At 46.5% G+C, this 13,653-nt stretch overlaps 1 protein-coding gene across 4 annotated transcripts in view; it reads left to right on the top strand.

Moving 5' to 3' along the window:
• ASTN2 (astrotactin 2) overlaps positions 1–13,653 on the top strand; it is an 831,863-nt gene that overhangs the window by 177,916 nt on the left and 640,294 nt on the right. For all 4 annotated transcript variants that reach the window (XM_058523878.1, XM_058523879.1, XM_058523877.1 and 1 more), the window contains exon 3: positions 12,863–13,247. In XM_058523878.1, coding sequence (XP_058379861.1) covers positions 12,863–13,247 — 385 coding nt within the window. The remainder of the gene's footprint in view (positions 1–12,862; positions 13,248–13,653) is intronic.

Below are 13,653 nucleotides of genomic sequence, written 5' to 3'. Positions count from 1 at the left end.
TCCCCTTTGCCCCAAAAGCAGGAAGAAGTAGTCAGATAGTTGTCACATTTGCCTCTTAAATTACTTCTATAACCAACCCCCCTTTCCTGTCCCCAGGAGGGGAACTAACAACATTTTTTTTAATTCACTAAATATCTTCCAGTCTTTTAGCCCATGGACAGGACTCAGAGATGATTCAGACCTAGCCCTTGCCTTTTAGAGGCTACCAGGCCATTTTGGGTGACAACTGTCTATCCACTCATTTGTCCATTTATCCATCCATCCATCCAGAAACTATTAAGGGAGCACCAACAAAGCACTAAGTGCTATTCTCAGCACTGATGATAGAGTAATAAACAAAGGTCCTATCTTATGGAAGTTCTATTCCATTAGGGCCATGAACAAAGTTAACACATGAATGTATAATATTAGAGCAGGGAGAGGTGAGTGCTGTAAAGAAAGCATCAAGGAAAGGAGATAGGGAGCCTGTGTTGGAGACAAGGGTGAGGGGCACTGTCCATGGTGGGGGGAAGTAGAAGAGTGCAAAGGGAAGTCTTCATTGATGAGGCTGTGTCATCAGACCAGCACCTTCTGCTCCACCCCCGCACTAAATTTCCTTTCTCCATCCATGATGTCTAAAGAAGTCAGCTCACTTCAGAAGCTTCCTGCCTATATCAAAGTTATTTTGCATGTATTGAGTATTGACTAGGCTCTCAAATACCTCTGGCTTCCTCTTGAGTCTTAGCTTTCCCTTCTGTCTCAGAAGGCTGAGTTGTTGGCACAGTGGTTTAAGACTGGCACAATATTAGGGATCTCCCCATGGACCCCGTGAGTCTGCAACACATTCCCAGAGAATAGTGCCATGAGGAAAGGACACAGGCTCTGAATATCGCCAACTGTAGGAACAAACTGAGAGTTTCAGGATCGTTCAGGACTTTGGATTCTGGAATCAAATGTGCGCCCTGCCATTGACTCTGCAGCCTTAGGCAAAGCCACCTCTTAGAGGCTCACTTTCTGCTTTTATTGAATGAATACTGCCTCACTTATGTGGCTGCTATGGCTACATTGTTAAAAAATACATGTGATGACCTGTGAGCATTCTGCAAACTAGTTTATGAGGGGGCAGGGCTAGGACTAAGATGTAAGTTTTCTGATTTCTTTCTCAATGTAAACCACCATTTATTGACTACTGGCTATGTTCTAGACACAGTATTGAATCCCGTTTGTGCATTCAGTCATTAATTCTCACGATTGCCTCATTCAGTGAAGACTGCCATCCTAAACTTTTAGATGAGAAAGCTGAGGCTGAGAAAAATGTGGTGAGCCACCCAAGGCTCCACAGCTGGTTAATGACAACGCAGGTACTCGAACCCGGGGCTCTCAGTCCAGAGCCCACACCATCAACCACCAGTTGGTCATCCAGTCTTTCTGTCACATTTTGGGTGTAAGTGTATTTGATGGATGGGCCAGCCACTCCCCCACCTTTGGACATGACTGTAATTGGAATTGTAAGGAAGTCCTTTTTATTCCCACTTCCTCCATGTTTTGCACTTAGAAGCTATAAGAAACTGCTTCTCACTATGTTTCCCTCCGGCATAGAGCTTATCGAAGTGTGCATTACGGTAATTATCTGCTTACTTATCTATTTCCCCAAACTGACTGCAGGTTATTTGAGACCATATCTGTGTGTTCTTAAGTCCAGGTGGAAGATTTGGCTCAGGGTCGAGGCTTAACAATAATAGCAGTAACAATTAAACCAGTAACTACCGTGTATGGAATGTTTTCTATAGGTCCAGGGCTGTATGATGTATTTGACCTACATCATCTTATCTAATCCTCACAGCAGCCCTTTTTGGTGAATGATTTTGTTGCCACGTTAGAACTGTGAAAACTGAGTCTCACAGAATTTTCCAAGGTCATACCACTGGTTGGTGGCAGAGTAAGAACTTGAACTTGAGTGTGCCTGCTTCCAGGCATGCCCTTAACCTGGAGAAAGAGTAAATCAGTGAATGAGTGCAAGTCTTCTCCCTGGTCGCCTGGGCTCATCAGTTTATCTTCATGACTCAAAAGAATAGAAAGAAAATCAATCCTCTCAAAGATGCTTTCTCCCACCCTCTCCATTCATCCGTCCTTCAGAGTGGGATTTCAGACAGAACTTGAGAGGCCACCTGAGGATATGGAGTGGGATACTGATTTGTGCTAAATGGCTCATAGAATTATCTTCAGTCCTCTCTCATACACAGATGGAGAACTGCCAAACAGGTGTAGGTATATTTCAGTCACCTACCCTCTGAGAGGCATTTATAATGGATTCATTCATTCATTCTTTCAACAAGTGATTGAGGATCTAGTACATGCCATGTACCATTCAAATTCATTCAGAAATAAATAAAGCCCTGACCTTCTCTTCACTGCTTCTCAATGGAGAAATACAATAAAAACATAATGAAGCTTACTTGGTGTCAAACCCTGGGTTAGGTCTTAGGTACACAGAGTTGATTAAGGATGCCCTCCAGGGGCCTCAGGGTGATGGGAGGGATGTTGACAGACAGAAGCATGAATTGCTGAGGGGCCTAAAAGGTGGGTACTTAACCTGGCGAGAGATAGCAGGTTTCAGAAAGGCTGGCTGAGAACACATGACCAAAGAGCTGAGGTTTAAAGGACTAGATAAAGAAGTGGGAGAAGGGCATTTCAGGCAGAGTGAGCAGCTTGAGCAAAAGATACAGTACATATCCAACTGGAATACTACACAGGATTTCATAAGAATATATATATGTCATCTGTTCAAAAATGTTTTCGAGTTTGCCTTTTTCTTTCTAATCTAGAATACTGGAGCTAGAATGACTGTTAGAAACCATCCAATCTCACCCACTCACCCCAAAGAGGGGAGGGGATATGAGCAGGGTCACACAGCTTGGACCCTGTAGGAGGGGAACAGGGATGATCATGGGGATGCAGTTGGGAAACTGCAGAGAATATCTCATACTATAGTGGGGAGGGGAATGGGTGGCTTCACCATGACCTTGGATCTAATTATTCAGGAAACAAGGCCTTGCATCAATAATAAGGATGCTAATATTTTCTGAGATCTATTACCTGCAAGCCACTATGCTAAATGTGTTCTATCATGCAATCTCATTAATCCTCCCCAAACTGTCTCAGTTAGGTGTTAGTAGCCCAATTTACAGATGAGAAAACTGAGGAAACTCAAGTGACGTGTCCAAAAACGCACAACTAAAGGATAGTTCAACCATGACGCAAATCCCTGTCTGTCTGACTCATGGGCAAACACTGATGTCCCAGTGTTCATTAGCTTTCCCTTGACAAATTGCTGTAGGGTTCAGGATGATTTCCCAGGATTTGGCTCCTGTTCTGATCTGATCTAAAGATGATTAAGGAAGATTGAGCTGGGTTGGGAATGAATATATTCCAAAGAACCCACTGCGTTTTTGTTTTATGCCCTTGGCATTATCTTGAGAAAGAAAATAGCATCTCTAATAGATACATTGTGAGTAGATGATTAGTTTAAAAGCAAAATGTTTCATTTTCTATAATGGGACCTCCTTAAATAGGTCACCCTATATCTGTCGGGAGGCAGAGATAACTATAGATAAAGATAACTAACTATAGATGTATAAAGATAGGTGTGAGTATATTTTTACGCATGTGACTATATACATACATGCATATATATTATATATATATGCAAATCTGTATCTGTTTTGCATTTATTTATCTTCTCCTAATTGTTCACACATGTAAATGTATCTCTTCATTTGATTATTTGCTGGGATCTTTCATAACTTTCTGGGAGCTTACCCAGGAAAAAATTAACACATAGATAGATTCCTCTCTAATCCAGTGACAGAATCCCCACCTCAGTGTCATTGTTGGCACCTTCTTCCTCCCCGCTTCCCTGCAAATCGCACCCTGTATCTTCCCACCCTGTTGTGTACATCTTATTACTACCCCATTAGCTAATTACCCGCTTCAACTGCTCTTATTTCAGGTCTCATCATCTCTCTCTCTTAGACCAGGGCTTCCTCAATCACTGCACTGTTGCCATTTGGGGCCAGGTAATTCTTGGTTGTACGTGGCTGTCCTGTGCATGGAGGATGCTTACAGATTCCCTGGCCTCTACCCACTAAATGCCAGGAGCACCCTCTCCCCAGCTGTGACAACCAAAAATGTCTCCATTACCAAATGTCTCCTGGGGGGAAAACTGCCCCCAGTTGAGAACTGCTGTCCTAGACTGTTGTTAACAGCCATCTCACTGATCTCCCTGTTCCCAGTCTGTACACCACATCCAATGTGATCTTGCCACCCTATTACTTAAAAAAAAAAAAACGGGGGCTGGCCTGGTGGTGTAGCAGTTAAGTTCATGCGCTCCGTTTCAGTGACCTGGAGTTCACGGGTTCAGATCCCGGGCATGGACCAATGCACTTGATGCTTGATAAGCATCAAGCCATGCTGTGGCGGCGTCCCATATAAAGTAGAAGAAGATGAGCATGGACGTTAGCCCAGGGCCAATCTTCCTCAGCAAAAAAGAGGAGGATTGGTAATGGATGTTAGCTCAGGGCTAATCTTCCTCACAAAAAAAACCCCACAAAAAACAAAACACTTCTGGATCTTTAATGCCTAAAGAATGGTCATGCCTTGTACAATATGGTTCTGACCTGTATTATCATCTTATTCTCTTGCAGTTCCCTCAGGGTCCAGTGGGCATTCCCAGTCTATGAGAGAGTGAGCCTGAGGTTTACTGGAAACTACCTCAGTTGGGAGGCCTTATCCCATATATTTGCCACCTTGTTTTGTGCTCTGAGCCTCCGCTTTTTCATCTGTGCAGTGGGTATAATAATCTAACCAGTAGGGGACCTAAGTAATGAGCCTCAGTAACTATAATACAAGGTAGAAAATGCTAAAGCTCTTTAAGTGAGGGTTAAGATGAAGCACTGTGAGAGTTCAGAGGATAAAGAAATTCCTCCTGGCTGAGCCTGCAGAGGTGAGATCCCGGAAGGGTTCATCAGGGAGATTGCATTGAAGTGAACCTTGAAGTCTGGGTGGTATTTGGACATGCAGATGTGGAAGTGAGGAATAACCATGAAGGCAGCATTCCAGGCAGAGGAAATGGCCTGGACAAAATCTCAGGACATTCAATAGGAATAAGGAGTTCCAATGTGTTTGGATACTTAGCACTATGCCTGCTCTGTAGTGAGCGCTCGGTTGGGTTGGTTGCATGGGTGAGCGAAGCATGTATTTTGAGAAGGATATTTCAAAAGCCTATGTTTTTGAGACTAGGTTATTCACAAAAGTGGAGGCTTGATTGACAAGAACTTGAATTGTCAATCTGCAGGACTTTCCAGCTTAGTCAACGGCAAGGGGCACTGCTTCCAGCTGCGCCTTAGTTGTGGTAGGGAGGGTGGATTAAGTATAGTGGAGGAGAGGGGAGCAAAGCCTGGGAGATCATCCAGAGTGTACTAAAATTATCATGATGAAAGGCAAGGAGAACTGGGACGTAGGACAGCCAGAGGATGGAGAGAAAGGGAAGACTGTGGAAGCTATTTTGTAGCTCAAGTTGTCAGGATTCACATGATTTCTCAGCAGCTTTGGAGAGCATTTGGCTGCATAGTCTGCCTCCAAAATCATTTTAGGATGTTCTGTGATCTTGGTCAAGTCACTTCCACTTTCTGGGCCTCAGTTTCTGTAACATCAAGGGTTTAGACTATTTTCTAATAATCCCTCCAGTGTAAACATAGGCTGAGGCCTGAAATAAGACTTTCCAGAGAACTGGGAGCCCGGGCCCCTTTCCCTACCAGCTCTGTCACTCGGCCGCTGGCCAAGAGAACACCCAGCGGATCATCAGTCCTCAGCCATCCTGGGGCTGGCTGTCGGGGACCAGACACAAGTGACAAGAAGGGAAGGACATTACTTAGGAGAATATGCATGTTCACAGCTCTGAGGATTAAAGGCCCGTGTTCTTATCACTGCTGAACAGAGTATTATAAATCCAGTTTTAGAATACCAAATCCCCTTGCAGCTTGGCCGTTGTGAGGGAATATTAAAAATGCCGGAGACAGAAATAATCAGTTTCCGAATGACACATTGTCAAATAAAGCATTGCTCACATTATCCCTTTCTTTCCTTTCTCTGGCTCCTTCTCCTGTGCCTGGGTATTTGAACAGGAAAAATAGATTAAAATGAGGCCAGGCTGAATGGAGTTCTAAGTTGGACTTTTCTGAAGGCTCTCTTGGTGGGGTGATTTGGGCGTGCTTTTTATTTTTCTCCCCTCTATTTTTTCAGTGTTTGACATTGTATGTAAGCAAACCAGCTGGAGGCACTAGCTTTGGGATAAAAGCAGAGCAGCGAAGAGGGACCATGCAAGGTTTGGTCAGGTGCCTCTACATGCTGGGGTCAGAGCTGATACGGGGAGTGTAGACTTACATGCTTCTGGCTTGTCTGGTCAGGATTTGGGGCTTCTGGATCTTTGTTAAACACCTTCTCTGGGCTACGTGCTGCATGTTAGGCTTGGAAAATGGTAGGGGTAAATGACAGCTCAGGATCTAGAGTAAGAAGATGGTCAACCAGATGGTGAGATGGTGGCAGTGTAGCCAGATGATTGATGCCCATGGGAGCTGTGAGCGGAGAGAGCATAGCCTGCCCAACTTGAAGAGGCCAAGATGCTCCCTGAGGAAGTGATCTCCAAGCTGAGATGTTTGAGTGAGCTGAGATGAGCAGGTGAAGAGGAGGATATTAGTTTCCTAGGGCTGCCGTAACAAATTACACAAAGTAGGGGGCTTAAAACAGCAGAAATGTATCCTCTCACAGTTCAAGAGGACAGAAGCCCCAAATCAAGATGTCGGCAGGGTTTGCTCATTCTGGAGGCCCTGAGAGAGACTCTGTCCCAATAGCTTCTGCTGGTTGCTGGCAGTCCTTGGCATTCCTTGGCTTGCACGCATCACTCCAATCTCTGTCTCCATCTTTAAGTGGCCTTCTCTGTGTGGGGTCTTGGTGTCCTCTACTCTGCTTATAAGGACACCAGTCATTGGATTTAGGGCCCACCCAATCCAGTATGACCTCATCTTAACCAATTAAAACTGAAAACACCTTGTTTACAAATAAGATCACATTCTGAGGTTCTGAGTGGACATGAATTTTGGGAGGTCATTATTCAGACACTACAGGGAGTGAGTGAGAGAGCGCTCCGGGCTGAGGGAGCAGCCAGTGTGGAAGAGCTCGGAGCGTCACATTTTGGGGGAATGCTAATCGCTCAGTGTGGCTCCAGGACCAGGTATGAGGTAGGACTCGTGGGGAGCTGAGGCATAAGAAGGAAGCAGGGACCTAGTCATGAAGGGCCTTGGGTGCCAGACTAGGAATCTGGACATTATTCTGAGGGCCCCGAGGGAGCCAGGAAAGGGTTTTAAACAAGGGGGCAGAGATGTGGAAGGATTTGGTTTGGGATAGAGGAACAGAGTTAGGCTGAAGGAATGACGCTGGTATTGGTGGACTTTTGTGGAGCTAGACATTTTATTGTCTTGTTTAATCCTTAGCATAACCTTGCCCATTGGGAACAATCAGCACATTTTATAGGTGAGCCTATTACAGCCCAAGGAGGTAAAATATCACACTCAGATTGTCACCTCCAACAACAAGCAGGGAAGCAGAGATCCCCACACTGCCTGGATACCCCCATCACCCCGCTTCCCCATCATTCCATCTGCCCTGGCATCGCCCACCCTCACCCTTGTCTGCCTCCACCGGGGGATCTGAGACTCCCTGTCAGGAATAGAACAAGGAGTGGGCTGACGCTGCTCTAGAGATACTTCTAGTAGGGAAGGTTCCAGAAGGGATGGGGACACACATTCCTTCTCCCATCTTTTTCCTACTTCCTGCCTGACAGCTTAGTGAAATCCGCAGACCCATAAGAAGAAGGTAAAACTAATCACCCCGAGGCATGTGCTGCTTGTAATCTTGCAGGAACTCACTGCCACTCCTCTAGGTCTTGGGCCCCCCTAGAGTGAACACAGTCCAAATCGAATTTGGCATCGGGTCATCCCTGAGGCCAGCAGGGCCTCTAGCTTGCCACCCTGGAGCCTTGGCTTCTTCTTAACTTGCTTTCTAAAAATTTGCAGCTGTCTCCCTACGTCCTCTGCTCCCTTCTCGGCTCCCTGCTTGCCCCGCAGCATTTTCTCCACCGCCGGGGCCTGTACTTGCTCCTGGCATGGAGACTCAGTGGCTGGACACTCTGGCCCTGCTCACTTCTCAATCAACAGCTCCTGCTTCTCTGTTTGCTTGCCCTTGGTGAAGGAAGCCCACAAAGAAGAGAGGATGCAACTCTGCAGGCGTGGAGCAGCACAGCAGCCCGGACCAATCCAGGTGGATGCAGATGACAGTTTCCTGATTCTGAGTTATGCATCTTTCTTTGGGTGGAATGTCCCACCGGGACAGAGGAGGACAAATGGTGGTTCTCTTGAGCTCCTTTGCTTGTGCACAGCACCCTTCAGTTTGTAAGAGGAGTCACAGCAGCGTTCAGGTTTGGTTTGCACCATAACCGTGTGGGTACCATGAATGGGAGTTTATCACAGGTTTACCATGTGTGGGGTACTGAGCACAGCACTGCACATCTGTGAGCTCACATTGAAGCTGCCTCTCTAAGGGTGTTTTTGACCCAATTTTATGGATGAGAGAATTGTGATTCAGAGACATTCAGTTCTTTGTCTAAGATCTCCCAGATTATGCATGGTAGCATGAGATTTTAAAGAAGTCTTTCTGACCCCCAGTCTTTGCTCCTAACTGTGGACTGTGCTATTCCAAGTATTGACAAATCCAATGTACAGAGGAGTAAACTGAGGGTCCATAGGGCAATCTGGGAAATTCAAGGTCATACAGTGAGTAGACTTGAATTCAGAACCGTTTCCTGCGTGCTCAGAGCCTGTCTCGAATTTCCTATATCCCACTACTTTTTCAGGGCTTGGGAGCATAGGGCTGTTCAGACTGGCGCTTATAACATCACTCAAGCTGCTACTATGTTTTGGGCAAGGACCCCTGAGCCCTTTAGGAGCCCAGCCTGGGGACATCTGTTTCAGTTGGTCAGTGGCACAGTGAGCCCTTGCATACTGGAATTCTCCTTTGACCGGGTTTTCACAATGAAATTACGATCTGTGACAGAAGCCACATGGTTGGAGGCTCAGCTGAGGCTGGTGGGAGCTGAGGTCAGGGCGAACAGGATCCTGTACCCCAACAGGAGGGCTGGAGCCACTGGCCTGAGATCATATCAAATGGCAAGGCCAAAGGCTAAAGAAACAGTGGATCATTAATCTAAAGGGACTCTCCGGCTCAGCCTCTGTCAAAGTGGGAAAAGAGAGGTGGGTGGTGTTCCTCTGTACACCTTCTGGAAGTTTCCTGTGCAGGGAAGCCTGCACTTGAAATTGCCTAGGTAATTTGAGGAGGCAGAAGTGAGGCTGGGCAGGCGCTCGCTAGGCCTTTGGCGCTTCTATCCCTTCCCACCCCCAGCAGGACCATGCAGCCATGCTGGCGTTAGTTTGAATCTCAGCTGCACTCCCTTGGGTAATGGACTTCCTGTCTCTGTGCCTCAGTGTCCTCACTTAACATAGGGCAATGATGCCTAACATGCAGTTTTAAAAGTAACTGACAAAGCATACGTGAATTGGTCCCGAGTAAGAAGGATATGGGGACTCGAGACAAGTGTTGTGGAACAGGCATTCAGAGGCAGAAGATCAAGTCATTCCCCCGTTCATTCCTTTATTTATTCATTCAACATTTAGTATGCACTTTCTGAATGCTGTTGACAATAACAGTACCTAACAGTCTGTGAACAGTGTCCATCTGCCTGCACTGCACTAAGTACTCAGCACTCAGCTCACTTAGCCTCCCAATGACCCAGTGAGGTGACACTGTGAATACTGTCCTCATTTAACGGATGACAAAATCAAGGCTCTGAAAGGTAAAGTGACCTAGTCAAGGTCACATAGCCTCTAAGTGGTAAAATCTGGACTAAAATCATGTCACTCTGAGGCCAGCTTTTAGCCACTATGTCAGATACTGCTGGAGGGCTCCGGAGGCAAAGGATGGGGCTTCCTGCCTTCCAGGAGCTCCCAGTGTGGATTTATGAGCCGATCCAGGACCACAGGGGTGACCAGGGAGGGTTGTTGGGATGCGATGGGGGCAGGGAGTGGTGGTGGTGGTGGTTGCAGGTGGACAGGCTGGTTAGGCCTCGTCTTTCCCAGGTTAGTGTTGATCCTGGGATCTGACCACAAGGTCAAACACTCATAATCGGGGTGGGCAAAAGGGGCCAGGGGTGAAGGGCTTTGGACCGGGCAGGGCCTGACACTCACAGCATGTGAAACACCCAGAGGTGAGGAGATAGAGGACTGAGTCCGGCAAGGAGATTTCCCCAAGGGCATCGATGGAAGTCTAAAATCTTCTCTGAAGAGGCAGCCTCAAGACGTGCCCATTGAATCTTGGATTTGAAAATAGTGTTTTCCTTTTCCCTTCTCAGGCTTCCCTCCCTCTTCATGCACCTTCACCATCTTTCCCATTTGTTCCTTCCCATCCCTTTGGTCTGTGAGAATCACTATGCTGCCCAATAGTTAGTGGGTGCACGATGAAGAGCTGGGTTCAGATCCCTGCTTTACCACATCCCAACCTCTTGTACCCATTTGGACCCAGGATCAAAACCTGTGTGTCCTCAATCAAGTTACTTAACCTCTCTGAACCACCTTTTCCTCATTTCATTTACAGAACAGAAACTATAACCCCCATCACACAGGATTGCCTTGAAGATTAAATAAAATAACATTAAATAAAATTAGGAAGGAGAGTCTCTGCTATTGTTTTTACCAAGTGTTGGTGTTCTGCCTGCCTCCATTCTGTTTTCCTTCTTTCCTAGTATCTCTTTCCTTCTAAATTCCTTCCCTCATCACTCCCTCCTTCTGTCTCCTTCCTTTCTCATCTCTGATGCAAAAAAACCAAGTAACACCATGTCACACCTGGTGTCTAGACGCACAACAATCACTGTTGTATGTTCTGTGGAGGGTAAAAGGATCTGTTCTTGTTTTTCTAGGGCTCCAGACACACACACACACACACACACTTTACATATATTTGACAGATTGCACACACACACTCACACACGAACATATGTAAATACACATGCTTATAGCTTTGTTTGGTTTGTATATTTGTTTTTAAGTTCTGTCATGCAGAGAAGTCTTCCTGGGGATCCCACAGTACTTCACTGCCAGAATCAGGGCTGTAGCCATCCCTGTGTACCTGGCCACCTCTTAGCCCTTACCCCCCCACTCCCCACCCCCTGGAGAGGCGATGACTTCTAGCTCAGTGAGCTGAGGGCCTTGCAGAAAGAACACGATAGTTTTCCAATGTAGTCAACAACATAGCTGAGCGATTTTAGTAAATAACATTCTTCTTGCCCTAAACAGGTATCCCTCACAGTAGCTCCCCCCGCCCCAAGATAATGTATTCAGGGTTAACATCTGTCATCTTTGTTAGATGTGATACAAGTAGTTGTCAGAAATCGTCCTTGCCTTCCATGAGATCATAGCCAAGGAAGAGCGATCAGCCACGTGGGTCTGGTTGAAAGAATATAGGCTTTTGAGCTAAAAAACAAAACCAAACAAAATAAACACAACAAATGAGGCTCAGATCTTGCTCTGCTCCTCACCATCTCAGCGTTGAGTCTCTTGATTTCTGAATCCTCCCCCAGGTAACGAGAGTGATCCTTCCCAACTCTAGAGATGACACAGCAGGGACTCGGCAAAGTGGCTTCCCATCTCCCAGACGGGAAGCACAATATATGATGAAGAAAAGCAGGATAACCGAGGGGCCTCCCTCTCTTCCTCAGAGATGTTTCTGACTCAGAGCGAATGAAGGGAGGCGAGGAGAATGCAAACTTTCCATCTCAAGCCCTTGACAGATGCTGTGGGAATACAGCCATGTTTTGCTAATAGCCCTGCCCTTAAGGAACTCACAGAGCAGGGCATTTCTTGAGTCTCGTGAATCATGTAAGATGTGTTCATAAACACTTTAGCCTATTTCAATTTAATGTAGGTTATGCAGACTCAATCAAATATTTACCAGTTGGATGTATTAAAGAAAAATAAACTTCAGTTTACGTTAAGCTTCTGATTAAAGGAGCCCTAGAAAGGTGCATTTTTTCATTCATTCATTCATTCAGTCAGTCACTCATTCACCAAAAATTTATGAAGCACTTTCTTTGTCCCATGTCCCTTGTTGGGAATCAAACATTAAAAGACTGGTGTTTCTCAAAATTACAAAAATATAGACTATATAGAAATTATGCTTGACTTAATAATGCTATATTGTATTTGCAGCAGGATGGAAGGAAGCCTACTATCCCCTGACCCCTCAATGGACTCTTTCTAGAGATGAGGAAGCAAGGCTGAGAGAGTGTACGCAAATGTCCTCAGGTCACTTAGCTAGTGGGAGGTGGAGTCGGGACTTAGACACTTGTGTGAAGCCTCAGCCCTGACTCTTCCCAAGTTTTAGCAGTCTGCATTGCTCTGATATGACCATTATCCATCTTATTTGCTCCTCATGGCAACCTTATGAAGAAAAAAGGGCAGGGATTCTTACTGATCCTGATACATGTAAAGAGCAAGGCTCAGAGTAATCTAGCAGTTTGCCCAAGGTCGCACAGCTTGTGGTGAGAAAGCCAGGTTTGGAAACAACATCTCTCTGGCTTCCAAGCCGTGGCTGGTGGTTCCCGAGGCTCTGTGAGCCCAATCCGGGGATCTGGGCTGAGTGTGGTGAACAAGAAAATCCCCTCTGGCACTCTAGCCCAAAGAACAGCAGCCCATGTGCTTGTCCTTCTTCCCTTCTGCTCCAGGGTGGTCTCATTGCGCTGCTGCTGCTGCTGCTGGTGTTCACCGTGGCACTGTACGCCCAGCGGCGCTGGCAGAAGCGTCGCCGCATCCCACAGAAGAGCGCGAGCACGGAAGCCACGCACGAGATCCACTACATCCCATCGGTGCTGCTGGGTCCGCAGGCCCGGGAAAGCTTCCGCTCCTCCCGGCTGCAGGCGCACAATTCCGTCATCGGAGTGCCCATCCGGGAGACCCCCATCCTGGATGACTATGACTATGAAGAGGAGGAGGACCCGCCCCGGCGGGCCAACCACGTCTCCCGGGAGGACGAGTTTGGCAGCCAGGTGTCCCACACCCTGGACAGCCTGGGCCGGCCAGGGGAAGAGAAAGGGGACTTTGAGAAGAAAGGTGAGTCCTTCTTGTTGCATCCCACCTTCCAGGGGCATTTTGGGGAGCTGGGAAGAGGTGCAAGAGCTGTGCAGTTGGGGACACAGGCGATGTCTTCTGGGCTAAGCTATTTTGGATTTATGGCCAACTTCTCCAGGACTATCAGAGTTTCTTTGCTTTGGTTCTTCAATAGTGATGGGAGAAAGAAAAGATGAGTGGTCCTAGAATTGGAGTTTTGAGGATCATCAGAAGGTATGCAGTCCAACATCTCTCCAGTGATTCTTGTTTACCTCCCTTGATGGCCTTCTCACTACTCAGGACAGAGCTCATCCCATTTCCAGACATTATTGACTATTTGAAGGTTTTTCCTTATACTGAGTTGAAATCTGTTTCCTTGGCCTTTCATGTCCACAAAGAAAGTGAATCT

The sequence above is a fragment of the Diceros bicornis genome, chromosome 28 (genome assembly GCF_020826845.1).
Source record: "Diceros bicornis minor isolate mBicDic1 chromosome 28, mDicBic1.mat.cur, whole genome shotgun sequence".
Lineage (NCBI taxonomy): Eukaryota > Metazoa > Chordata > Mammalia > Perissodactyla > Rhinocerotidae > Diceros > Diceros bicornis.
This window is presented reverse-complemented; position numbering and strand designations above follow the sequence as displayed.